Consider the following 27,183-nt stretch of genomic DNA (forward strand, 5'->3'; position numbering starts at 1 on the left):
GGTGTACCTTTATACAAGTTGGTACTTGGGGAGAGAGAGCTTAGCCAAACTGGGAGCTGATGTCTCCCAGTGCAAAAGTAAAAGTCCTGTGTTGCTAGAGCACGTTGCTATAGAATGGGGGCTGGTGTTGATGGGCAAGAAGATCTTCATGGGGCTGCTGCATGACTTTCATCACCTCCTATCAGTAGCACCTTTGCAGATGTAAAGTTTTATTCAGCTTACTACTGGAAGCCCTCGCTGCAGAAATCAGACAAAACAAGAAATAAAAGTCATCCAAATTGGTAGGGAAGAAGTAAAACTTCCACTATTTGCAGATGACATTATACTATATAAAGAACACCCTAAAGACTCCCTCAAGAAACTACTAGAATTGATCAGTGAATTCAGGAAAGTCCCAGGATACAAAGCCAATATGCAGATATCCATTTCATTTCTATACACTAATCATGAAATAACAGAAAGAGAAATTAAGAGAACAATCCCATTTACAATTGCACCAAAAATAATAACATACCTAGGAATAAAGTTAACAAAGGAGGTGAAACACCTGGCCTCTGAAAACATAAAACATTGATGAAAGAAATTGAAGATGACACAAAGAAGTAGAAAGATATTCCATGCTCATGGATTGGGAGAAAAAATACTGTTAAATGTCTATACTACCCAAAGTAATCTACAGATTTAATGCAATCCCTATCAAAATACCAACAGCATTTTTCACAGAGCTAGAACAAACAATTCTAACATTTGTATGGAAACACAGAAGATCCCCAAATATCCAAAGCAGTCTTGAAAATGAAAAACAAAACTGAGGCATCACAATCCCAGATATCAAGATTTACTACAAAGCTGTAGTAGTAAAAGTATTATGGTAATGGTACAAAAGAGCAATGGAACATAATAGAGAGCCTGGAAATAAACCCATGATTATAGCCAGTCTTCAACAAAGTAATGGCAAAAAGTCTCTTCCACAAATGGGGTTGAGAAAACTGGACAGCTACATGCAAAGAAATGAAACTGGACTACTGTCTTATACCACACACAAAAATAAACTCAGAATGGATTAAAGACCTAAATGTGAGATCTGAAACTGTAAAAATCCTAAAAGAGGGCATAGACAGTAATTTCTCTGACATCAGCCATAACAACATCTTTCTAGATATGTTTCCTGAGGCAAGGAAAACAAGAGAAAAAATAAACTATTGTGATTACGTGAAAATAATGCTACACAGCAAAATAAACAGTAAAACTTAAAAGATGGTCTACTGAATGAGAGAAGATATTTGCAAATGACATATCTGATAAAGAGTTAGTATCCAAAATATGTAAAGAATTTATACAACTCTACACCCAAAAAACAAATAATCCAGTTTAAAAATGGACAAGAGATATGAATAGACATTTCTCCAAAGAAGACATCCAGATGGCCAACAGACACATGAAAGGATTCTCAACATCACTCATCATCAGGGAAATGCATATCAAAACTACAATAAGATATCACCTCACACCTCTCAGAATGGTTGAAATATAAAACACAAGAAACCGTGTTGGTGAGGATGTGGAGAAAAGGAACCCTTGTAAACTATTGGTGGGAATGCAAACTGGTACAGCCACTATGGAAAACAGTATGGAGGTTCCTCAAAAAATTAAAAATAGAACTACCATATGACCCAGTAATTCCACTACTAGATATTTATCCAAAGAATACAGAAACACTAAATGGTAAAGGTATATGCACCACTATGTTTATTGCAGAATTATTCACAATAGCCAAATTATGACGGAGCATAATGTCCATTGATAAATGAGTGGGTAAGGAAGATGTGGGATAGATGCTCAATGGAATATTACTCAGCCATAAAAAGAATGAAATCTTGCCTTTTGCAACAACAAGAATGGGTTTGGAGAGTATAATGCTAAGGGAAATAAAGAAAAATACTGTGTTCTTTCACTCACATGTGGAATTTAAGAAAAAAAACCCAAATGAACAAAGAAAGAGACAAACCAAGAAACCAACTCTTACCTATGGAGAGTTCTTTCACCTATGGGTGAAATAGGTGAAGGGGATTAAGAGTACACTTATCTTGATGAGCACTGAGTAATGTGTAGAATTGTTGAATCACTGTATTGTACACCAGATGACACTGTATGCTAATTGGAATTAAAATAAACTGCAAAAAATGTGTCACCTTTACAAAGACTGGAGCTGATTGCTCCAAGATCTTCAAGGAGCTCTCTTAGATATGCAAAGTGTAGCCTTGCTCAGACCAAGCACTCTTGGGTCATCCTCACAAATTCTGCATTCATAGTCTACTGTTCCCTTTGCCATAGTTGTTTCTTCATATGCTTTTATTGTTAAGCCCTCAGTGTGGCCCCTCAGCAGCTGAGCGACTGAGTTCTGATACATGAGAACAGATGAGATGACAACATCCGGAGACAACTTACTTACTTCATTCTTATAGCAAAACAACTTTACTTCAGAATACAATGTTTTTTCCTCTTTTTCATATACAAGTGGATTAAAACAACTTCGCTTAAGTCATAAGCAAGCAGTTTTGAAATAATATCAAGCAAATACATAAGGGAGTAGGTGACCGAACCCAGAGTGGGTGCTGGGCTCCCTAATTGTCAGGCTGCAGCTCTTCAGTTGTGGGGAGCACCTTGACTAAGGGCAACAGCTTCCAGGGTTGTGGGGAGCATGCCTGAGCCGTGGCTGGAGAGGCATTACACTACTAAGGGCATTGTAGCCTGGAGGGGTGTTTGATGAGAAGGGCATTGCTAGAAGTGGTTACTAGAGAGGTCTATTACCAGATGATTATTTCTTTTTAATTTAATAGAATTTATTGTCAAATTGGCTTCCATACAACACCCAGTGCTTATCCCAACAAATACCATCCCCAGTGCCCATCACCCACTTTCCCCTCTAATCCCATTTGCTCAGCCATTCATCAGCCAGATGAATTTATTCATTTTCCTCTCTACCAGGAAGCCCTTATGTCTCTTTCCCCAGTTTCTTTTCTTCTGGAGCTTTAGGCTTTTCATCGTCTTGTGCCACAGAGTGGCTGGTCCCCTACACCTGTCAGTGGACTGTGTTTTCTCCCTGATCCTGACCTTGGCTTTCCATCTATCTCATTATCTCCTCTCATACCCCTCCTATCTTCCTACTGTCTTTCTCTTGGAGCCAGGTGCCTTTCCCATGTCCTTCCCTTTCCTAATTAACCTCTACTAGCCATCTTCACACAGCATTCAGTCCTTCAAGGCATAGGTGTCATTGGTTTTCAGTGGCAGCCCCTATAGAGTGTCATAGGATGCAGGATGCCAGAGGAAACATGGCACTGTGGTTAGAATTTAGATCCCAGCAAATTGCTTCCCTTCTCTGTTCCTTGGTTTCCCCATCAGTGAAATAGGAATTTTAATAGTACTTATTACTTCACATGGTGACTGTAATGGGCTAAATTGGAGTCCATGGATATGAAAAACTTCATACAAGGCTGGCACATAATTGATCCATATGATTAATCACTGTTGTTATTAAAAGCATAAAGGGTAGGTGTGCTCCTTGGGGCATTAAGGGCCTTACGTTGTAGCTGGGGAAACAGTACATAGCATTTTGAACCCTAGCTTGTCACCTGACTAAGAAAGCACCTTTCAGAATAGAGCAAGCAGAGGGTGTTAGTTCTGACTGGGATGAAACTGATCTGGGAAGGCTTCCTGAGTGAGGCCGAACAAAGTATGTTTCTGTGCAGCATTTTAAGAAGATGATAGTTGCAGCCCGGAACAAAAGAAAGGGGAGAGTTACCTGCTTAAACGCTCTCTGGCTTCTACTTGCTTCACCCTTCCTATTAGTCATGGCACTACCCAGAATCCCTGCTTGTAAATCTTATTCTTCTTGTCCACAGGGAATTTGCCAAAGAGAGAGAGAGGGTGGAGAACCGGAGAGCTTTTATGAAATTGCGGCGGCAGCAGCAGATTGAGCGTGAGCTGAATGGGTACCGCGCCTGGATAGACAAAGCAGGTGAGCCCTGGCGGGCCGCACAGGCATCAGTGCAGAAGTCCCCCTGTGGCCCCCCTCCCCTGCCCCAGTGCCTCCATTCACAGGAGCAGCCTTGGCCAGAGCAGGGAGTAGCTCTGGATGCCTCACCAGCTTTGCGGTCTCCATGCTGGTCCCTCTTTCTTCCTCTGGGGACTAACTGTCCCTATTCTTCTACCAAACACCTTCATGAGGCCCACAGTTGAGCAAGGTGAACTGAGTGAAAGGTAACATAGCATAATCCTGGAGCTGAGGTTGGGTGGGTGACATCATACACCGCTGCTGATAATAATAGTAACCAGCAGCAGCAGCAGCAGCAGCAGCAGCAGTCCATTCATTCCACAAATATTTGAGTGTTTACTTGTTCCAGCTCCTGTTCTAGGTACTTGGATACAGCAATGAGCCCAACAGACCACCAGCTTGCTGAGGCCCTTTCATGTGGAGCCCATTCCCCTCTATTGGAGAAGGCAGAGATAAACAAAATAATAAATAAATAACTTGTAAGAAGGTGATAAGTCCAATGGAAAGCAGATCGAGGTAGGTTTATGGGGTGTAGGGTAGGCTGTGTTTTGACATAGGGAGATCAGGAAGAGCCTTTTGGGGAGAGACTTGAAGGAGCTGATGTAGTAAGTCATGGGAAGGTCTGAGGGGACTGTCTCAGTGCTAAGACTCTAGTGTGGAAGCAGGCCAGGAATATTCCAGGAACAGAAGGAGGAACGAGTAAAGGTAGAGGGGCAGGAAGGCTGGGTGGGAGCAGTAATGCGAGGAGTAGGCAGAACTTATGGGCCATTGTAAGGATTCGGGGCTGTATTGTTGGTGATGCAAGAACCATTGGAGGGTTTTGAGCTGAGGTGGGATATGGTCTGATTGAAGATTTTGAGGGGGCCCTTTGGTTGCTGCATTGAGAATAGACTATAGGAAGGTAAGGTCAGACGCAGGGGAACCGACGGTGAGGCCACTGCGGTAAGCCGGGTAATACCTGATGGCGAGAACTGGCTGTTCCTATTCCCGGAGCTCTCACCAGTTCCTCACTATGAGGCTCCACCTTGACGATAGGTCCAAACCTCTCACGATTTTATTAACCCACAGAAAACCACCAGCTGCAAGTTTGACTGTGGCTCAGCAACTTATGAAAGGGCATCGATCACCCCATATCTGTCAGTAAAATGGATGCATTTGCTTTCCTTATTATTTTAAAGATTACATTGCATTGCTGTTATATATCTTTATTTTCATCCTGAGCAAAGAGTAATTTATTTTAATAAAAAAATGCACATGACAGCATTGTTTTCCTCTATTCCTGGTAGAAGGCAAAGCACAAATGTGAGGTCTCTCGGGAAAAAAAATTGGAATATGATTTGATGCTGAGTTGCCTGAGACTTACTCTTCTCTAGCAGCTTTGGAATGATCCCCATGGCACTCCTCTGCTAACCACCAACACACAAAAGCTCTCTCCGCTCTGGAGTCAACTTTTGATCATCTGTCAGGGAGGAGAAAGTATGTATGATTAAAAGTGCCATTTCAAAGCCAGATAATAACCACCTCCCATTTAGGACCATCTGCATTTCTTTGCTGCCTCTAGAAGCATGTACCATGCCCACTGACTGTACTTCCAGTTTGCCCTTTCTCCTCCAAGGTTCTCGTGCGGGGGTGAATGTGAACCTCTCCTTCTTTCCAGAATGTTAACTCAGCCTTACTGAGCAGATTGGTCTCCAGGTCTGGCAGGCAGCTCGAAGTTCCCCACTGTCCTTGGCTTCCTGGGAGGAGGAGCCATCTGACAGACCACCCCAGTGAGCAGTCTGGCAGCAGAACCGGAAAAGAACCTTGCCCGCCCTGTCCGCGACCCCACTCGTGGTCAGGCAACACAGGACAGACGCTGTTCTTTGTGGCTGTGCTTTCCAGATACATGCAGAATTCCAAGGCTCCACTTCCTTCCAGTTGGCAAAGCCAGCTCTCTCCTTCTAAGAAAAAAGACGCACTGCAACGTCAAATTGGGCTTCCTGGCCCTTCCCTTTGCAAATGGGGTGTGAGTGAATCAGAGACATATGGGTTACATTTCCCTGGAAAGACACTCTCAAGTTCGAAAGAGAACTTGGCAAAAGGCGATGGGGGAAGGTGGGGGCAGCTTCCGCACATCCAGAGCCCTCAAGCACTTCCCAGAGACACTCAGCAGCACCACACTCCCTCCATCTGCCTTGGGGGTCCTCAGATTTGCCCACCCCAGCATCCAGGCACTGTACAGAGCAGATGGGACTCCCTGGCTGAGGTCATTCATGTTGCTATGAGGTATTTTAACGAGTACCTAAGTTTTAAATGATGTCCTTCAAACAATGTGTGCTGTAAATGACTCTAAAACCTCTATGTCTGCATAAAGGAACATCTCACCAATAACATTTAACCTGTCAACTTAGAGTTTTGCCAGAGGCTGTACTTGAAAAGGAAAGCTAAACATTTATGACTTGGTATAATGGCCATCCTGCGTGGTATCCTCCGAGCCTCAAAATGGTCTCCTCCCTGAGAAATACATTATATACTCTCAGTTTTATATGCAGGTGGAATTATGGTAATGGCTTTACCCTCTTCTGCTTCTCCTTTTACTTGTTAACAATTGCTTAAATGAAATCATCATTTAATAGGGCCTGCTGCAGGCTTTTCCCCGCAGCTGGGATCTTAAGGAATGATTATTAAGGCTTCCAGCTCCCTGCCTATGGCTGAGGTTGGGGTGAGGATTAAACTCATCCTCATCATTCCCAGAGAAGATGCAGAATCCTGCCAGATGTGGGACAGAAGGACTAGTTTGTAAGTTTGGAGGGATGCTAGTAAGGTTTATTCTAACATTTCTTACTAGAAAATAGTAGCCTACTAATGGTGACACCTCCCTTGAATACAAGACTGTTCCCAGGGAGGTCAAGAGGAAAATCCAAGGGACCGTTTGGTTCTTTTCCAAATACTGACAACCGGACACAGCATTCCAATGCTGGCCAGTCTTTCAATTCTCCAATTGGGTATCCAAAAACTCAATTCAAGTCTGACACTAAACACCACCAGAAGTTAGTACAGATCCCACAGGTTAGGGACTCAGTCCCACAAGCCTGCCCTCACTTCACACACCAGCCACAAGTGGGGTCCCCAGGTGACTTGCATTTTTACCCACTCAACTGCAAATTTAGAGGGTTCCAGGTTTGGTAATTCCTAAAATGACTTCCAGAACTCAGGAAAACTATACTTACTATCGCCAGCTTATTACAAAAGATCCAACTCAGGAATAGCCAAATGGAAGAGATTCCTAGGGCAAGGTGGAGGGGTAGAGGTGGGCACAGAGCCTCTATGCCCCCTTCACATGTGTCACACTCTCCCAGCACCTTGATGTATTCACTAAGTCTGAAGCTCCTTGAGCCCCATCATGTAGAGTATTTTGATTTTGTTTTTGTTTTGAAGATTCCATTATGCAGACATGCTTGATTAAATTGTTGGGCATTGGTGATTGCACATTCTCAAGCCCCTCTCCCATCATGGGAATTAAGAGGGGGATGAGGCTGAAAGTTATAACCTAATCATGTGGTTGGTTTTTTTGGTGACCAGTCCAGATCCTTAAGTAACACAGGCCTTGCCAACAGTGAGTCACCTTGTTAGCATACAGAAGACGGTAAATTCCAAGGATTTTTGGAGCTCTGTGCCAGGAATGTGGGCAAAAAACAGATATTTATTTTTTTATTCTATCAAAGGGACAAATTCACGATAGACCTAAGCCTCTTTTGCTCAAGCAAGGCAGACTGTAGTGTGGGGGTAAGAGGAAGGAAGCCCACAAGATCCCATTAGCATCTTCCTCTGCTCCCCCTCAAAGAAGTAGACTGGCTGGAGCTCAAAACATGGTTTTATCTCCTGAACGAAGCAGTAGATGTTGCCCTAGTATGCCTTGTATGTGCTGCAGACAAGAAAAACCAAGGAAGCTCCTATTGCTAGAAAAAGTTTAAGCAACATGGATAGAAATGAAAAAAAATTGAAATGGAAAATTTTCATTCCTATCAGTTGAGGAGATTTTGGTTAGAAGGATAAGGTCTTTGTCTCAGTAAGCATTATCAGACACAGGGCTGAATTTTACCAGTCAACCTCCAAGTGCCCCCTTACTACAAGAACTTCCTTTCTGTTCTCATATGCACTTGGGAGCTCCTTCTGTGACCCTCAGTGTCTTTTGGATGCTGGTGCCTGCGTGGAGCTATGAACTCTTTGCTCTCTCTCTGTTACCCTGGAGTCACAGCTGTCCCTAGGGGATTTTTCATTTTGCAACATAATTTGACATTTACAGATAATTTACTAAACCATTTATTTCCATATAGAGGAAGTCATGCTTGCTGAAGAAAATAAAAATGCTGGAACATCAGCCTTAGAAGGTAAGGAAGTGCTCCAACGCTTTACTGCATTTGTGCCCTCTTACACGGTGGCAATCTCTTGATCAAAAGAGGAGAAAGAAATAAAAGAGCAGTGCTCTGGGATTTGAAATGAAACTCTCTCTCTCATAAAATCCCTCGTGCTTTAAAATGAAGGGAATTGAGTCATGGATTTAAATGCTTTTTGAAGTGATAAAAATGAACTCCAAGAGCTGCTTTGTTCCAGGGCGTGTGATTGATACTGTGCAATGAAAAGACCATCATACAACCAGTGGCACGGAAAGAGATCTTCTTTGAAAATTTGTAGGGGTTGTCTTGGGACCACTTTCATTAGCAGGAAGTGGCATTGTTTATAAAGAACCAGAACAAATAGATATGGAGTGCCTATTTACTGACTGCATATAGATAAGGTCTGGAAGGATTCTGGAGCACATGTGTTTCGAGGTGCTGCTGAGTATAGGAGTCATGTTTCTGTAGACATTCGTGACTTCTTTAACCATGCCTCAGGTGTTTCAAGGCAGTCGCCGGTGTCACAGAGGCCTCTGGCCCACAGTCCTCAGCTTTGACCAGAATGCTCTGATTGTTCTTGTGTTCTTTCACTGGCCTCGCCCATCCCTGGTGCAGTGCTTCGAAGGGCAACCATCAAAAGGAGCCGAACAGAGGCCATGACTCGAGACTCCAGCGATGAGCACTGTGTTGACATCTCTTCTGTAGGTGAGTGGAACCAGTTAGATCTTCTTTTATTTGTTTGAATCTTCCATAAAAAGAAAGATCCTGTCTTTTGAGAAGCACCACAAAGAGGAACAGAATCAAAAGAATCCAGAACTTAGGGATGTAATAAGGGAAAGTCTTGGAAGTCTAATCTAGGTGACGGTGAGTTGCAGAAAAAAATGAACCATGGGGTTGAGGGCTCAGAATCCAACCCAAATTCTGCAAATGTGTCAGATGTATCCCATTTGCATACACACACACACACACACACACACACACACACACACACACTATCTGTCCTGGGTGCAGTCAAAGAACCTACTTTGGAATATTGTTCAGAGGATCCTGAGGACCTGTTGCTTCTAGTGACTACCATCCCCCACCAAGAATCTGGAGTCATTTGCTTACCACAGTGGCACCCACCTACTTCCATGTGATATTTAAACAGATTCCCACTGACAACCCTTAAAAACCCTCTTCAATCTCCAACATTCTGGTTGATGCAGGTTTTACATCCCCAGAAAAAGGGAAGGGTCTCACTTCATCCTTAAAAGCAGAAGAGTTGTACAGAGCTCATGGCTGCTTTAGGCTGCCATTGGGAGAAATATCACAAATGCAGCAAAATGACTCCAAAGCCCGAAGCATATTTAAAAGAGAAGGCCAGAGAGAAGTTTAATCTATGAAAAAATTAAAACATCATCCTATTAGAATTCAAAACACTGGATGTATGTCTCATGTTATGCCCAGGGAATCTTGATTTCCTAAAACTGAATGTCCAGTGAGGATAATCAGGGATCTCTGCTACGGAAACACTTAGCTCCTACCATGGGGATTCCCTGGGCCTGCAACGTGGTGGTCACCTAGCCCACTGAAGCTGTCCATCTCCCCCTTTGAAGACCCACGTGCCATGGAGGGTGATCTGTTGTGCAGCTTCAGTCTTCTGTACTTGTTTCTCCTTAGGCACACCTCTTGCCCGAGCCAGCATCAAAAGCACAAAGGTGGATGGAGCCTCCTATTTCCGGCACAAAGAAAGGCTTCTGCGCATCTCAATCCGCCACATGGTTAAATCCCAGGTGTTCTACTGGATTGTGTTGAGCCTTGTGGCTCTCAACACCGCCTGTGTGGCCATCGTCCATCACAACCAGCCACAGTGGCTCACCCATCTCCTCTGTAAGTGAATAGTGACTACTGGCTGTCACAGGTGCAGCCCAACTGGGGTGTGAATGTAAGAGAGCAGGCATCCTGCTGGGCCTGGCAGTGTTCTGTGAGGGAGGCCAGTGTTGTCCTCAAGGGGTTGGAATATCCCATGACCATCCCTTTGTCATTCACTATTGAATCAGATCAACAAATCTTTTCTGAGAAGTCAACTAGATAGTGTTAGCCTTGGGTACTTTACCACCCTCACTTAGTGTCTTTAGGAGGCTCAGTGATGGAGAGAGTTTGGCCACCTAAGTCCTGGGAAGAAAGTTCTTAGGGCAGTGGTTACCTCCAATAGACCAATAAGGGAACTTCTAGGTCAGCTCTGGGTAGGGCTGCCACTGGGTATAAATGAGGATCCAGGATGCTGTCACAGCTGGGTGTCTATAGGGCAAATCTGGCTCTTTCATCCAAGCCATGGTAAAGCCCTTCCTTTCTCTCCTGAGAGCTGTATACCATTTAAAGGACAGTGACAAACCTGCCTATTAAAAAACAGCAAAGCTAATATGTGGAGTTTGCCTGGGACTCCCAGATCAGAGTGTCTTCACATATCATCAGGTTTTGCCTGGCTCTGACCTGACATGGTCAACAAATGTTTTTGCATTATGGACCCTGCTGCTGTTGAGGGCTCCTCTGCAGGTGAGAGTGTTGGGCTGGGGCATGCAGAACAAATGTTTCTTCTTTTGATATTTTCAGACTATGCAGAATTTCTGTTTCTGGGACTGTTCCTCCTGGAGATGTCCTTGAAGATGTATGGCATGGGGCCTCGACTTTACTTTCACTCTTCATTCAACTGTTTTGATTTTGGGGTAAGTGCTTTGGAGCCCGCCTGGCCTCCTGCTTCATGTCGATATGCCACGGTTTGAGATAAGCAGCTTGCTCCGCTGCTCAGCAGGAAGCACTGAAATCAGAATTTATAAAAGGGGAATAAATAAGTTAGCTAAAGGGAGGCCAGGAATGAGTGGATCCTTCCCATTGTAGGTTTGGTTGGTTGGTTTTTTTAAAGTTCTTTTATTTTTAATGCTTTTATTGAAGCATAACACGTATACCATAGTGTGCACTTCAGTGGATAGCAGGATGAATTTGACAAACCTACCTATAGTAAGCTTTGAACCACTTATTGTCTTGGGGGAAGCCTGAGAGAGAACAAAGGAACTGATTCCAGAAGGTGGTTCAGTAAAAAACAAAAAAACAAAAAAACAAAAACAAAAAAAAAAACAAATGAGAGAAGCTTATATATTTGTGTATTTTTTAGTTCAGTCTAAAATTGGGAAAGTTACCTGGATATGCCCTCATGAAAACATGCACATGTGTGCACACTCCCACATACACACACTCTTGTATTAGCAAATTCCCACAAAGACTATTTCATCCAGTGTTCATGTCCTAAATACTGTTGATATATAAGTGTGTGCATATCTAAAGTCCTCAAGATGTTTTGACATACGTTTTTGTCCTCCACTGCTTTTGGGACTCCTAACCACTCCATTACATATCAGGAGTTATCTTTCTCATTTGCAGATGAGTAAATAGAGAACAGCGTGTGCAAGTTCACATAGCCAGTAGAACTAGGTTGCAAAACTTTGGGTTCCTGAACCACTTCTCTTTCTGCCAAACCCACTTCTATTCCTGCCAAATCTTCAGTTATGTGCTAACAATTTTGAGCGCTTGCCAATCTGCATTTTAACTTGGAACATATGCTTCTGAGTATGAGCAGTTTTCAGGCATAGCAGCTAGTGAAGGACCATTCCCTGTATACATGCTTTTCAGCATTGCAGTGAGGATTCATTTTTGTTAGTCCTCCTAGAGCACTGTGTAGAATATAGTAGACACTCAGTGAATATACAATGAAAGCAAAAACCAAATTGTTAATTTGACATTACTCCTTCCTCCAGCAATCAGATTCTATGCCACCAAGTAGTACTGTCACATTGGGGTCAAAGATATTTCACATATAGGTGACTGAACCATTCTTGTTAGATTCTAGGACAGTGAGAGAATGTGGATGTTCTCTGAGGTGTTTACACTGGGATGCAACCTGCATTAACTCAAATTTGTTTCTTTGCTTTGAGTACCACTCTTCTGTCTGTCTGTTCAAGGTGTTACTATGTAAGAACAGTTGTGGCTATCACATTTGTGCAGAAGCAGTGACTGGCTCTTGTAGTTTCCACCAAGGACAGAATAGCAGTCAATGAACCCATCTCCAGCATGAAGGACTGAAGTCAGGAAGAGGAGTGGAGAGCCATGGGGAGGGAGGCAGTAGAATCTCATTTTCCTTTGGCAGCCTTCACAAATAGGTAGTCCAGTTGGAGCTGTGCTGGGTGGGGAGGGGAGAGTTTTCAATTTCACCATAGCCCAATGAAAAGTGCTGACTGCTGAATGCCAGAAGGCTCTGCTCTTCTCCTCCTCCTCCTCACTGTGGCTGGGTTTGGCTCTTTAGGTCACAGTGGGCAGTATCTTTGAAGTGGTCTGGGCAATCTTCAGACCTGGTACATCTTTTGGAATCAGTGTCTTGCGAGCTCTCCGGCTTCTAAGAATATTTAAAATAACCAAGTAAGTGATCATAATCTGGACTCTTCCCAACCACCTGTGAGAGCGGAAGCTTCTCTCTCCCTTATTATATTATATTTCCTTCCATCCCCTATTCTCCCTCGCCATATGTTCCCCTTCCCTACCATGTCCTCACTCCATTCTTCAGTTCCTCCTTCTCCAAAAATCAAACCAGAAAAATATCTATGATGCAAGATCCCATGTCACATTCCTCAGGGGAGCCTTATTGTTGCTGACATCTCTCCTTCACACAAATATACAAATGCGGCACATTTCATAGATTACCAGACAGATGCCCAGCTGGATTTGGGGATAATTTTATGTTCAGTGTTCATTGCTGCAATGTTTGGGTTTTGTAGGTATTGGGCATCTCTGCGAAATTTGGTGGTCTCCTTGATGAGTTCTATGAAGTCTATCATCAGTTTGCTCTTCCTCCTCTTCCTCTTCATCGTTGTCTTTGCTCTCCTAGGAATGCAGCTGTTTGGAGGCAGGTAAGCACCAATGAATTTTCTATCCAAAGGAGCCTCAAAACCTAGTCATCAGCCTGGAAGCCCTAGGATTTCTAATTTGATCACCATGCTCTCATCTTGGGTGGTTTTTGTTTGTTTGTTTGTTTGTTTGTTTTTTGGTCCATGGCCCATCAACCACTGAGTATGTGTGGTGGAACCTATGTCTCTGCTTTTTTTTTTTTTTTTAATATTTATTTATTTTTGAGAGAGAGTGGGAGAGAGAGGCAGAGTGTGAGCAAGGGAGGGACAGAGAGAGAGGGAGACACAGAATCTGAACCAGGCTCCAGGCTCTGAGCTGTCAACACAAAGCCTGACATGGGACTTGAACTCACAAACTGTGAGATCATGACCTGAGCTGAAGTCAGATGCTTAACCAATTGAGCCACCCAGGCGCCCCCCCACCCTCATGTCTCTGCTTTTAATCTTTTCACACTGTACAGAATTCTGGTTCTGTACAAAGACCCCTGTCTTTGGAGCTGTCCCTGAAATGTACAGCATGGGGCCTTATAACTCAGGGTCAGCCCAAACCCCATCTCATTATCCACACCCTTCAAAGTACACAGTCCATCGGTAATAGTCACCAATAACACCATCTTCATAAATTATATTGAATGGGAAAAAATAAAGGAAGAAGGGAATGTGGAGGAAGAGTAAAAGAAGTGATAAAAATGGAACAATATCAGGAAGGGAAAATTTGGCATGTGAGATTTTCATTTTATTCTTCTCTCTCAACTTCTTTTTCAGGTTTAACTTTAATGATGGGACTCCTTCAGCAAACTTTGACACCTTTCCAGCAGCCATCATGACTGTATTCCAGGTATGAGACCAACTGGCAGGTAAAAATGTTAAATAGGATCTTTTGGAGCTCACAGAGCAAAATAATGATATATTAATAGAATTCTACTTTTCCTTCCCAAGTTCATCCCAGGCAACTGAGGCTCTTGTTGAATAATTATCATCACAATAATTTCTAGAATTTCTGTAGCTACATTGTTACTAATAATGGAAGAGCTCTATTATGATTACCTGATTGGCCTTTTCCCCATACTTGTGAGTTTGCAAGGGATATTAAGGCAAAGACATTCAGTAACTGATGGTATTTATGACCACCATCAAGTGGGCTTTATTCCAGGAATGCAAGGATGGTTCAGTATCCACACACCAGTCGATGTGATATACCACATTAACAAAATAAAGGATAAAAATCATATGATTACTTCAATAGATGCAGAAAAAGCGTTTAACAAAATTTAACATTCATTCGTGATAAAACTCTCAACAAACTTTGTATAGAAGGAACATGCCTTTACATAATAAAAGGCATATATGACAAACCCACAGCCAAATCATACTCAGTGGTGAAAATCTAAAAGCTATTTCTCTAAGACTAGGAACAATACAAAGATGTCTACTTGTACCACTTTTTTAATGCTTACTGTTATTTTTTTTTAATTTAAATTTTATTTAGCCAACATACAGTGCAATATTGGTTTTAGAAGTAAAATTCAGTGATTCATCACTTACATACAATACCGAATGCTCATCACAAGTGCCCCCTTAATATCTATCACCATCTAGCCCATCCCCCACCCACCTCCCTCCCATCAACCCTCAGTTTGTTCTCTATTGTTAAGAGTCTCTTGTGGTTTGTTTCCCTCTCTCCTCTTTTTCCTCCCTTTCCCATATGTTCATCTGTTTTCTTTCTTAAATTCCATATGAGTGAAATCATATGGTATTTGTCATTCTCTGACATATCTCACTTAACATAATGCCTTTTAGGCCCATCCACATCATTGCAAATAGCAAAGATTTCCTTCTTTTTGATGGCTGACTAATATTCCATTGTTTATATGTACCACATCTTCTTTATCCATTCATCAATCGATGGACATTTGGGCTCTTTCCATAGTTTGGCAATTGTTGATAATGCCTACTTGCACCACTTTTATCCTACATAGTACTGGAAGTCCTAGCCACTGCAATCAGACAAGAAAAAGAAATAAAAGTCATCCAAATTGGTAAGGAAGATGTAAAACTGTCATATCACATTTATGGTTTTCTGAAAATGGAAGTATCTTCTAACCCAGGTGTCCATTTAATAAATTATGTTTTCCACCACCCCCCCACGGCTCCCTCACAAAAAATATTTTTAAATCATGGGGGAAACTCAAAAATAAATAATGCTGAGTGCTATAGAAAACACTGTTCAGCTGGAATCTGAGGCTGAACCAGAACCCAGGTTTCTAGAATTGGAGCCTATGAGGTCCTTTCTAATAATGCTGCTATCTCAAGAACTATATACTTAGCTTCCCTCTTATAGTCTGGTAGTGACCAGACCATTTGATCTCTGTGATTACCATAGACTTGGAAAAGCTGGAGATGGAGGGAGTCTGTAGTCTGAGGAATAGAATCTTTGCTTTTGATTCTCTCTTTCCATTTTTCAATGCCTTTCTTCCTTATCAGAAGAAAGTTTAGAATTGTTCCTAAAAATGACTTTATTTTTCTCCCTGGAAGAGTGGCCAAGCAAGAGGGTAGGTGGAAAAATCCCAGGCCAGAATTTTCCTTTATATATTAGCCCTGTTTTTATTTTCAATCAACCCAGGTCTCTGACTTGCCTATTGTTTGCTTTGCCTAGATCCTAACAGGTGAGGACTGGAATGAAGTTATGTACAATGGGATCCGCTCCCAGGGTGGAGTTAGCTCAGGCATGTGGTCAGCTATCTATTTCATTGTGCTCACCTTGTTTGGAAACTGTATCCTTTTTTAAGATGCTCCTCTTTACGCTCTTCACCTGTCTGGACCAGCATTTAAAGAGGGTGGTGATGGTGGTAGAGGTGGTGGTGGTAGAGGTGGGTGGGTTTTTTTAGTGGGTCAGGGTAGCACTGGGGTGGATATAGCTCAGTATACTAAGAGAAACAAGGATTCTGATTTTAAGAAAAATGTACAGTAATTGGCTAAAGAAGACAAATATAAACAAGAAGATAAAGTATTATCTAAATCTACAACATACCCAAATAATAACACATGAAGCTCTTACACTGAATAGTTGGACATGCTATCAGCTGAGGAAAATAAGAGTTGACAAAGATAACTGTAGGCTGAAATAGTGGCCACATTGTAATACTAATAAATTAATTACATGTTAATATAGAATAGGACTGGTCACATAGTAAGATCTCAAAAATATTAGTACTGTGACTAATACTAATACTCTTAACATAGCCAACATTTATTGTATTTGTGCTTTTCATGAGACCCTGTACTAAGTGTTTTATGGGCACTGTTTCATCTAATCCTTACCTTACCATATAATCCTTAAGACTTAGAAGAAATAACTTGACCAAAGTCAAAAAATCATTACATTATAAAGGGAGACTGGAAATCAAGTCAGTTTTAATTCCCAAACCCATGTCTAGCCATAATATATAGACTAGGAAGACTTATGTTTTAATTCCAACAATTCTGCTTACCAGCTGTGTGGCCTTGGGAAAGTCCCTTAATCTCTCTGAACTTACAGTTTCCACATCTATGGGGATTATAACAGCATCTGTCCCTTTGTTGTGAATAGTAAATGAGATCATTTATTTGGGTGCACCTTATAAACTGAAAACTTCTACACAATCATTAGATGTTTCGGAGGAATGGATTTGCTTTAAAATGGGATTGGTGGAGTAAAAAAGGAGAGCCATGTGATGTAGCTGTACTTTTGCTTTTCCTAGAGTCTCACAGAGAGGAGATACTGCTTTTTAAGTTTTCTGCCCTGAAAATTTCTAGGGGTCAGAGCAGACTATGAACCAAACACTAGAAACCCATAAAAAGAAAGTTACACAGTGCATCACAGAAATGAGTCAGTTTGTCACGATGGCACCTTGATTTTCCTGTTACTCTGAGGGTAGTCAGAGCTGGACTTTTATGCCAGAACCAGTTCTACGTTCTACAATACATGGACCTCAAAAAAAGTTGGAAAATTGGGACTTCAGAGGTTGGAGCTTGGAATAGAAATAGGTTCCATAATGACCTTGTGTGCTCTGTGACATTTTTGTTAAATGAAGTATAGAAGACTTCCAGGATAAGAAGAATGAGAGAAATAAGTTAGCATCCCATTATTGAGAACCAATCAGTGATGGGGATGTGGAATCTCATTTCTTCTCATCTTTAAGAACAGAGTAAGTAATATGATTGGTCTAGGTGGGCTTCAGTTCTGTCCTCCCAGAAAGGAGAGGTAAGCTCATGCATTGAGCTCCCTACTGTCATGTTGTTCAGCCAATCTCTATTCAGTATTGCTATGAGTGGAGGCCATAGCTGTCAAAAGCCCTCCTTACTCTACCTTGGTCCCTGAGTGGTTGGATTCAGCTATTTCTTTGTCCTCTCCAAAGAGAAGATAAGTGGAAGACGGAATATATATATTCTCCTTCAGACAGGGCTGCATAACCTCTGCTTAATCAATGCTTTGGGGTACCTTCTGTTCCTGCTAGTATCCCAGGCAGGAAAGAGATGACCTAGAGATGCCGTCTCAGTCTTGCTGAAGACTTTTGGTTTTCTTACTTGCCCATCCTTAACTCATCACCCTAGACACACTGCTGAATGTGTTCTTGGCCATTGCTGTGGACAATCTGGCCAACGCCCAAGAGCTGACCAAGGTAAGCATTCTCTGGGGATCTGATGGTCCTCTAATGCCATTGGGCACTTCATCTATAAAATGGGAATGATATATCTGCTTTGCATACCTCACAGGATTATTGTTAGGATCAAGTGAAATAATATACAGTATGTGAAAAACAGAGCAGGCTAAGAAGATGTGTGTTGTTAGTAGCTCTAGTCATTTTACCTGAACTGGCTTTCCCCAGTGTTTTCACAGAGGAGACACTTACAGCAGGAATGTAGGTGAGGGGATGAGGTCCCTGCCTGATCACTTGGGGTGATGCCACTCAGCTTGGAAAAGGAGAGGGCATGAGTAGAGGAACAGTCTCAGCATTTTACTTTGGGGGTTGGGGGTTCTGCCTAGAAGGCCCTGCTCCATCACTTCCAGATACTGCAGAACATCTGAGAGGTGTTGGTTCTAGGTTCTGACCTGCACAGCTCTGGGTAGCTCCCCCGAGGGCTAGAGCTTGGGGTAGAATTCTGTGGATTTCCTGAGGGATTGTGGGCAGGGTGGAGACCAGAAACTGGCCATGCCAGGACTGAGGAGGCTTCTGTTTCCCAAGTGGCCTGGCCCCTGGCCTCCTGAGGTCTCTGAGCCAACCTACCCTCAAACTGCCTTGTTTAGTCTCTTCTCCTGCCTTCCTCATTTCACCTGGTCCCAGAACTTATGGGGAGAGCCAAGGCAGCTATTCTCCTCCATAGGGATACCAGGCAAATCCATCCCTGCTTTGTGTCTAGGATGAACAAGAAGAAGAGGAGGCCTTCAACCAGAAACATGCATTGCAGAAGGCCAAGGAGGTCAGCCCGATGTCTGCACCCAACATGCCTTCTATAGAGTGAGTTGGCTACCCCACTTCAGTCACCTCTGGGCTCCTGTGCTAATAGCCAATTCATCAACTCAAAGTGGTGTATTAACCGAGGATGCCCACTCCATGCCGGGAGATGTATAGAAACATGCGTACATAATTTTAGACAGTGGTAATTGCTGTCAGGTAAATAAAACAGGGTAATAATGCAGAGGAATAAGAATTGGGTAGAGTTCTTATAGGCAGTCTGGGAAGGATTCTTTGAAGAGGTGATATTCAAGCAGAGATCTAAATGCGGAGAAAGCAGTCATGCAAAATGTTGAAGGAAGAGTATTCTCCAGTAAGGTGCAGTGAGGCTGATATGCAGGAAGTTGGGAGGAATAGGAGACAAGGCCAGGGAGATCCTGAAAGACCAGGTAAAAGATTTTAGCTTTTATTCTAATTGCAACCATGGAAAGTCTAAAGTGGAAGGTTGGATATTACATGATTTACACTTGTAGAAGGTCACTCTTCCCTGTGGGAAATGGATTTATAGGGGCCAAGAGTGTAGGCAAGGAGACAGGTTTGACCATTAGAGTAAGTAGGTGACATGATGGTAGTTGAGACCATGGTAGCAATGGAGGAGATGAGAAGCAATCCCATTCAGTCTGTGCTTTGGAGAGAGAAACAATAGGAAGAGGTGCCAGATTAAATGTGATGGGGGTGGGGATAAAAAAAATATTTCTCTCAAGTTTTAAGGTTTGATGCCTAAGCAACTGGGTAGATGGTGATAGTACTTACTGATAGTCTAGAGAACAGTGGAAGTCCAAGATTCAGTTTGGCCACATTAAATTTGAGATACTTAGAGGACATCCAAGTGAAGATGTTGAATAGGCCACTGGTTACATGAGTCTGAAACTTAGAAGAGAAGTCAGGGTTAGAAATAAAAATTTGAGGGGAGCCATTTATATTTGGATGGGATTAAACTATCAGCATGAGTAAGCTGGCATGAAGTGAGTTGTAATGGAGACAGAGCTGCTGAGGACAGAAGCCCAGAGCACTCCTTTGCCTCAAAGTCCAGAAGAGGAGAAACCTGCAGAGGAGACTGATGGGGAGCAATTAGGAGTAGGAAGAAAGAATAAGGAGGTGTCACGTCCAGGAGACCTAGAGAGGAAAACTCTTCAGGAAGGAGCCAGTCGACAGTACAGCTAAATACTGTTGAGAGATCATGGAAGATGAGGAGAGAGAAGGGACCATTTGGTTTGGCAAAATGAAAGTTGTTAGGGACCTTCAGTTTCAGTGGCCTGGTGGGAAGAGAATCCAGTTGGAATGAATTAGGGAGAGAATGGGAGACGAGAGAGTGGAGCAGCAAGTATAGACTTTAAGGATCCAACCTGAACCTGTGGCTGCTGGTTGAACTGGCAGGAACGAGCAAGGTGTGGGCCCTGGGTGGAGCTGGAAGAAGGTGTTGGCAGGATGGAGAATCCCTGTGGTGACTTCTGAGCCTGTGTGAGGCCTATGTGGGTGGCCCTGAGGACCGATGGGGAGGCTTTGAGACCCCTGAGAGGTGCAACTCTATCCTGTCATCAGACCCCATTATCTATTATTGAAGCTGGTAAGGGAGGAGCCTTTCTTTTCCAAGTGCTCATGGGAAGATGTCTGAATGTCTGCTGCCTTGCTCTCTAGAGGCATTCTGAGACCCCTTCCCCTGGATGATCATCATCTTGCCCTCACCTTTCAGAACTGAAGGTTTGGCCTCTCAGCCCCTTCTCTGTGAGCGAGAAAAAAAACTGCTATCAGAATTTATTAAAGACTGATGGAGAAAGGCGGAACAACTCCTTCCTCTCTGGAATAATCTCTGGGCCTTGAGTGGTTCTTTCCCCACCTTCCTTGCACTCATGAGTTTGGGTTAAAAATACATACACACACAGGTATGCAAACATGCTGGTGGGTAGGGCTGACTGTCACTTAGGAGTGGGTGGTTCTATTTACTGAGATGAGGAAGCCTGGGGAAGAGTAGGTTTGGAGACGCGAGTTGGGAAGATGCTTGGCCCAGAGTAGAAACTCACTATTTATGGAATGAAAGAATGAATGAAATGCTGGTAGGCACAGGGCTGGAGGCAGTGAGCTGTGTGTGTATCTGGGCACAGAGAGGTGGAAGAAGGTGCTGTTAAGTATCCAAGATGAGCAGAGATATGACTTTGGCTGCTGGGAACTATGTCAGGGTGGGTGTGTGCTGCTCAGAAGGGCAGACAAGACTCCAGATTTCTGGACTGCCGAGGAACCAAGGATGTGGCTGTCTATGAAGAAAACATGAAGAGTGTTGTTACAAATCAGAAGGTCTGAGGGCTGGTTCTATAATTCACATGTTCAGTATACTTGGAGAGAGAACCACTTAGGATTCTAGAATCTCTGTTTCCCCGTCTTTGAAATGGAAAGAATGCCAGCTGCCCTTCCTGAGCCACAAGGTTCATGTAAGGTGTATGTGAGGTCACATACACATGAGTTGGGAGATATGTCAATGCTTCTCTGTGTGATTTTAAGAATGAAGGTATATTAATGATATGTGAATTTGGACCTTTGTGTATGTTAGTGAAGACGTGAAGAGGAGTTTGAAACGTGTATCTGATTTGTGTGGGAATTAAAAGTTGGGTCTCTCTTTGCCTGGCCTGTGTGTGTGTGTGTGTGTGTGTGTGTGTACGCGCACGCACGTGTGCTCGTGTGCACGTGTGTGTGTATGTGTGTGTGTGTGTGTGTGTGTGTGTGCGCGCGCACGCACGTGTGCTCGTGTGCACGTGTGTGTGTATGTGCATATGTGTGTGAATTCCCAAGAAAGAGTATTCTTCCATGTACTTAAACTCTTACACATGTGCTTCTGGAGAGCTGATATTTGGGTATTTGAGAATTTGCAAATAGATGGTAGAATCTGCTTTCCCCAGTGGGTGTGCGTGCTGCCTGGCTAGAGTGTGTGCTTCTATTTCTATCTGCTACCCATGCTTCTTGGCACCACCAGCCCACGTGCGCCTCATTGCATGGCAGCTGCCTGTGCTGAGGGGTGAATGCAGACGGGGGGCTCACAGGCATCTCCACTCCGTGGATGCGTGTACACACTGTGCCTCTTCCAGATGCCAAGTGAGGCTCCAGCCAGCTGCCTCTACTCCCTCCACCCACCCACGCATCCGGCTTCTCTGTGCACGTGGGGCACGGGAGTTGAGCAGGGCTACTTTACCTAGCATGTTCTCCATTGGTCAGGGTAGGAGCAGCATTTTCCAGCCTCCTAGGTCTAGGCAAGGGCCCAGTGGGCCACACTGGGGCTGGCGGCCCAGAACTTGGGGCGAGCTCGCTCCACAGGTGTCCCGGATGTGTTGTCCTCTACCTGAGCATTGATCTTGCACTGACAACTTCATTTGTAGGAGTCCCTTTTGCCTTTGTGGGTGATTCCCACACCCTGCCTGTCTGACCTTCCATCGACCTTGTAAACAAAAGAAAGCCGCATGTGTGTGTCTGTAGAAAGATTTTTTTCCCTGTGCATGGCTGAGAATGTTATGACCATGCTTTACCTGGATGAAGAGATGGAACCTAGAAAGCCTCTGGCCAGGGTCACTGTGTTGCAAAATTGCAGGAGACATTGCATTTACCTTGAAGTACATGAACATCAGCTCGAGTGGTGACCTTGCCTCTGGCCATGGGCTACTTTGTGGCTTTGAGGGTGTGCCTGGCAGAGCATTTGTTCCTGCACATTTGACAGTGATCTGAGTGATGAGTTGTGGAGTCACACCCACTGAACATACTAGAAATGACTGAGGGAAATACAACTTTCATCCAAGTTTATACAGTTTCCAGAAAAGACCTCTGAAGGGTATTTAGGTACGAGTGTGAGTGCCACTGGGGCATGTGGACCGAGCACCCGAAGCTATGTACTCTATGAAATGACATATCCGTTGTGTCTCTGCATGTATGCTTCAAACACTGGACGTGCGTGTCTGCACAGAGTAAGAATCAAAGGTCACTCCCTTGGCAAACTGAAGGTCGGGAGCCCACGGAGGGCAGCAGGCATGTGGAGACTGTATGGGCACGTAGAGGACTCTGTGCCTCTTCCTGAAAATAGGCTGGTGGCTGTGGGGCTTGTGGTTCCTAGGGGTTGGGGTGAACTGAACCTGTTCGTTTTTCTTTCCCAGAAGAGACAGAAGGAGAAGACACCACATGTCGATGTGGGAGCCACGCAGCAGCCACCTGTATGTGTGTACCGGTCTGCGTGTTTGTGAGTGGTTATGTGTGTGTGTGTAGGGATGCCGTGTCTTTGTTCTCACCCCACAGTGGACAGAGTGGCACTGGGTGTGGATGTCAGTGTGTGTCGTGGCGTGTGCGCGTGTTCTGTGCACATGGTCTGTGGACGCTATCCTCTGAGCCTTTCAACGTGTGCTTATCTCAGTGTGTGTCTCTCAGGTATGTGACCCTGTGCGTTGTTCACTCCTCTGTGCGGCCTGTGAGTGGGCACGCGTTGGTGTGGGTAATTCGTGTTGGCGGGTGTGCCTTGCACGTAGGCAGTTGCGTACAGCCACGTGTGGGCCTCAGTGAGGATGCGTGTGGGCACATGTGAGTGAAAGAGTAGGTGACTACCCTTCCGCCCGTGTGAGCCCACTCCCGTGCGCGCCCCTGTGTGCATACGTTTGCGTGTTCCTGCTGCCACGTGAAATGTTCGGCAGCAGCCTGGAGAATGAGCTGCTGTGGTCTCTACACATACAGCCTGTGGCTTCTATTAGCTGTTGTGGAAGAGGCCCACGGCACTCTTATCTGCTGAGGGTGAGGATTACGTGGGTCTGCTGGTGCCTGCTGCCTACCATCCTCCAACAGTATCCCCCCATTGCGCTTTTCAGCCTGTGCTCCCCCGGGCTGTACTCTGAGGGACAAAGGACAGGGAGGGCAGGAGGAAGAAAGATCTCTGACCTTGAATTCGGGGCCAGTGGAGAGCACAGGGTGGGTATAGGTTGATGCCCTGAGAGCAAAGGAGAACAGGGGAGTGAAAACCTGGTAAGCCTTCGAACTCCTCTCCTGCAGGCTCTGGCGGCTCAGTCCTTGGGTGATCCCCACCCTGCCCTTCGACTACTGCAGAGCAGGGATTAGAGCGGGAAGCCCCACACAGCAGGAGGCACTGGTCCAACCACCTACTTGTGCGTGGCCCACTCGGCTCCTTGCATCTTTCTGTGCTTCCTGTCTGCAGGTCCTAGGCTCTCCCGTTTGCTGCCCCCCATGTGTCCCGCCCCTTTCCCGCGGCTACTGAGGGCTGGTCTCCACCCCTGTGGCTCCCTCCCTGGCCTTCAGCTGTCAGCTTCTGACCACAGTCCTCACCCTCTCCTCTTTGGCAGGAGGGAGCGGAGGCGCCGGCACCACATGTCCGTGTGGGAGCAGCGCACCAGCCAGCTGAGAAGGCACATGCAGATGTCCAGCCAGGAGGCCCTCAACAAAGAGGAGGCCCCACCAATGAACCCCCTCAACCCCCTCAACCCGCTGAGCCCCCTCAATCCGCTCAACGCCCACCCCAGCCTCTACCGGAGACCCAGGCCCATTGAAGGCCTGGGCCTGGGCCTGGAGAAGTGTGAGGAGGAGCGCGTCAGCCGCGGGGGGTCCCTCAAGGGGGACGGACGGGACCTGTCGAGTGCCTTGGACAACCAGAGGAGCCCCTTGTCCCTGGGCAAACGGGAGCCACCATGGCTGGCCAGGCCCTGTCACGGGAACTGTGATTCGACCCAGCAGGAGGCTGGGGGAGGGGAGACTGTGGTGACCTTCGAGGACCGGGCCAGGCACAGGCAGAGCCAGCGGCGCAGCCGGCACCGTCGTGTCAGGACCGAAGGCAAGGAGCCCTCCTCCACCTCCCGGAGCAGGTCTGCCAGCCAGGAGCGGAGTCTGGATGAAGGGGGGCCCACCGAGGGGGAGAAGGATCGTGAGCCCAGGGGCAGCCATGGGGGCAAGGAACCCACGATCCAGGAAGAAGAAAGAGGCCAAGACTTAAGGAGGTAAGTTAGCCACAGGAGTGTCCTGGAGGCCCAGAGCACGCCAGGTGCTAAGGATTCCCCAATACGATCCTGCCTGGCCCTCAGTTTTCCCTTTCATAAGATGGAAGTGATACTAATGCACCCTTGATAAGGTACGTGTAAATATGACACACGATGAGCTCTGTCCCCCTGAAACCCAGGGTCTGTTCTTCTAGGCATGTCCTGTTGGGCGTGGCTCATAGACGGATGGATGGGAATAGGGCACGGACGCCGCTTGCGGGTCTTAGCTCCTCTCTGCCTGGGTGGGTGGGGGTGAGAGGCGGCAGATGCCATGGTCTCCAGCAAGGCTCCCTGGGCTTCCCCTACCCGTCCCTCTCGCCTGGCTCACCGGCCACTTTAGAACAGCTTCTTCTGAGCTGAGTGCCGGCCGTCTCCTCCTGTCTCCGCAGGACCAGTAGTCTGATGGTGCCCAGAGGCTCCGGGCTGGCAGGAGCCCTCGACGAGGCCAACACACCCCTAGTGCAGCCGCAGCCAGAGCTGGAAATGGGGAAGGACTCGGGTCTGATGGAGCAGGAGCCAGAGGGCAGCAGTGAGCAAGCTCTGCTGGGCCACGTGCAGTTGGACATGGGCCGGGCCCTCAGCCACAGTGAGCCCGACCTCTCCTGTGTCACAGCCAACACGGACAAGGCCACCACCGAGAGTACCAGCGTCACCGTCGCCATCCCCGATGTGGGCCCCTTGATGGACTCAACTGTGGTTCACAGTGAGAACACAAGTCCATGTCTCCCTTCACCCTCATCACCCATCCCCCCAGGGCTGGGGACAGTTGTGGCTCTGGAGTCACTCAGTAAAGCTGCGTGGAACCCCCCACCAGCAGGATGGAATCGTTGTTCAGCAAGTAAACAATAGCAGCATCTGTGTCTCGGTTTGCAGGAAAAAGAAGTTAGGATTTTCTCCATCTTTAGTTTTATCTGTAAAATTTCCTGAAGTCTTGGCCCCTATGACCACCATAGACACTTCAGAGAGGTCACGTGTGCTTTTGCACCCAGATGTGTATACAGGGCTGTTTGATTTATCCTGTGAGCGCTTGATGGCACTCACCAGGACCTCGAGGGTGCCATGTCACCGAACCAGTTAGGGAACCTGTGTGGAACAGGAGATGGGCCAGGCTGCTTAGTGTGTGGCTTCCACACACCTGTTTCTCCTGAGGCTTCAGTTTGTCAACCCTGAAGTGAAGCACTGAATTGGGTGATCTCAAGGTCTTTTTCAGCACTAACATTTTATGAATTTATTACTCTTATTTACTCTTTTCTTCACGAAGCCTGTACTCAGTTTCTCTGATAGATTCCTCAGGCAATGGATGTTAAACTCTAGTCCTCAAAAGGAAACGCAAAAAGCCCTCCTCCTAGCCCTGATCTCTGCCCTAACCCCACCCCCATCCCTGCCCTAACCCCTCCCCCTCTCTGCCCTAACCCCACCCCCTATCTATCTCTGACTTAACCCCACCCCATCCCTGCCCTAAACCCACCCCCTATCTCTGACCTAACCCACCCCCTATCTCTGCCCTAACCCCACCCCATCCCTGCCCTAACCCCTCCCTCTATCTCTGCCCTAACCCCACCCCCTATCTCTGCCCTATCCTCACCCCATCCCTGCCCTAATCCAACCACAGCCCTATCCTCACTTCAACCCCACCCCTTTTCCTGCCCTAACCCCATCTCTGTCCCTGTACTAACCCACCCCCACCCCAACTTCACCCTCACCCCATCCCTTCCCTAACCCTCCCCCCACCTCCATTCCTGCATTAATCCTGACTGCTGCTTCATGGCCGCTGAATTATGACCAGAGGATTTTCTACCCTTGCTTTTTTTCCTTCCTAATTTTTTCCATATATTTCTATTTTCATAGTACAGTCCCCTCTTCCTGTTTTTTCTTTCTTCTACCACTCCATCTCCACTGCTTTACTTTCAGTACACTCAGAATGCCAGTATTGCTTTAAAAAGTGAAGTCTCCCATGTTTACTGTTCCTGGGGTTGACTTGGGCTGCGTCTCAGGATGTCAGACTCACAACCTCCTGTGGTGTCTGCTTAATTTTATGCTCTAATAAATCAATCTTTTGGACACTTTCTTATGAGAAACATTAAGAAAGCTGGACTTTCCTCTGTTCCTGTTCTGGGGCTAGTCTATGGGCTTGGTCATAGGTAAGGGCATATTGTCAGAGGGATCTTGGATCATTTACCTTTTGGAAGGACCCAGAAGGGGCCAGAGCTTCAGAGCTTTGCTGCTTGCACAAGGCTCCAGGGTAGAGTCAGCCATTGAGAGAGACCGGTGGGGGAGTTTGACTGAGTCCGTTGCCCACTCAGCTTCAGCCTGTCT

General features: G+C 45.5%; 1 protein-coding gene across 3 annotated transcripts in view; it reads left to right on the plus strand.

Moving 5' to 3' along the window:
• Positions 1–27,183, plus strand: part of CACNA1E (calcium voltage-gated channel subunit alpha1 E) — a 313,512-nt gene that overhangs the window by 220,396 nt on the left and 65,933 nt on the right. For 2 of the 3 annotated variants that reach the window (XM_039249319.1, XM_039249320.1), the window contains exons 8-21: positions 3,903–4,018; positions 8,371–8,424; positions 9,046–9,135; positions 10,093–10,302; positions 11,026–11,138; positions 12,770–12,882; positions 13,239–13,370; positions 14,133–14,205; positions 16,024–16,141; positions 17,961–18,028; positions 18,768–18,865; positions 22,993–23,049; positions 24,181–24,828; positions 25,257–25,570. In XM_039249319.1, coding sequence (XP_039105250.1) covers positions 3,903–4,018; positions 8,371–8,424; positions 9,046–9,135; positions 10,093–10,302; positions 11,026–11,138; positions 12,770–12,882; positions 13,239–13,370; positions 14,133–14,205; positions 16,024–16,141; positions 17,961–18,028; positions 18,768–18,865; positions 22,993–23,049; positions 24,181–24,828; positions 25,257–25,570 — 2,204 coding nt within the window. The remainder of the gene's footprint in view (positions 1–3,902; positions 4,019–8,370; positions 8,425–9,045; positions 9,136–10,092; positions 10,303–11,025; positions 11,139–12,769; positions 12,883–13,238; positions 13,371–14,132; positions 14,206–16,023; positions 16,142–17,960; positions 18,029–18,767; positions 18,866–22,992; positions 23,050–24,180; positions 24,829–25,256; positions 25,571–27,183) is intronic. The other variant, XM_039249321.1, reaches the window with a different exon arrangement.

The sequence above is a fragment of the Hyaena hyaena genome, unplaced genomic scaffold (genome assembly GCF_003009895.1).
Source record: "Hyaena hyaena isolate Hyena2069 unplaced genomic scaffold, ASM300989v1 scaffold_337, whole genome shotgun sequence".
Classification (NCBI taxonomy): Eukaryota; Metazoa; Chordata; class Mammalia; order Carnivora; family Hyaenidae; genus Hyaena; species Hyaena hyaena.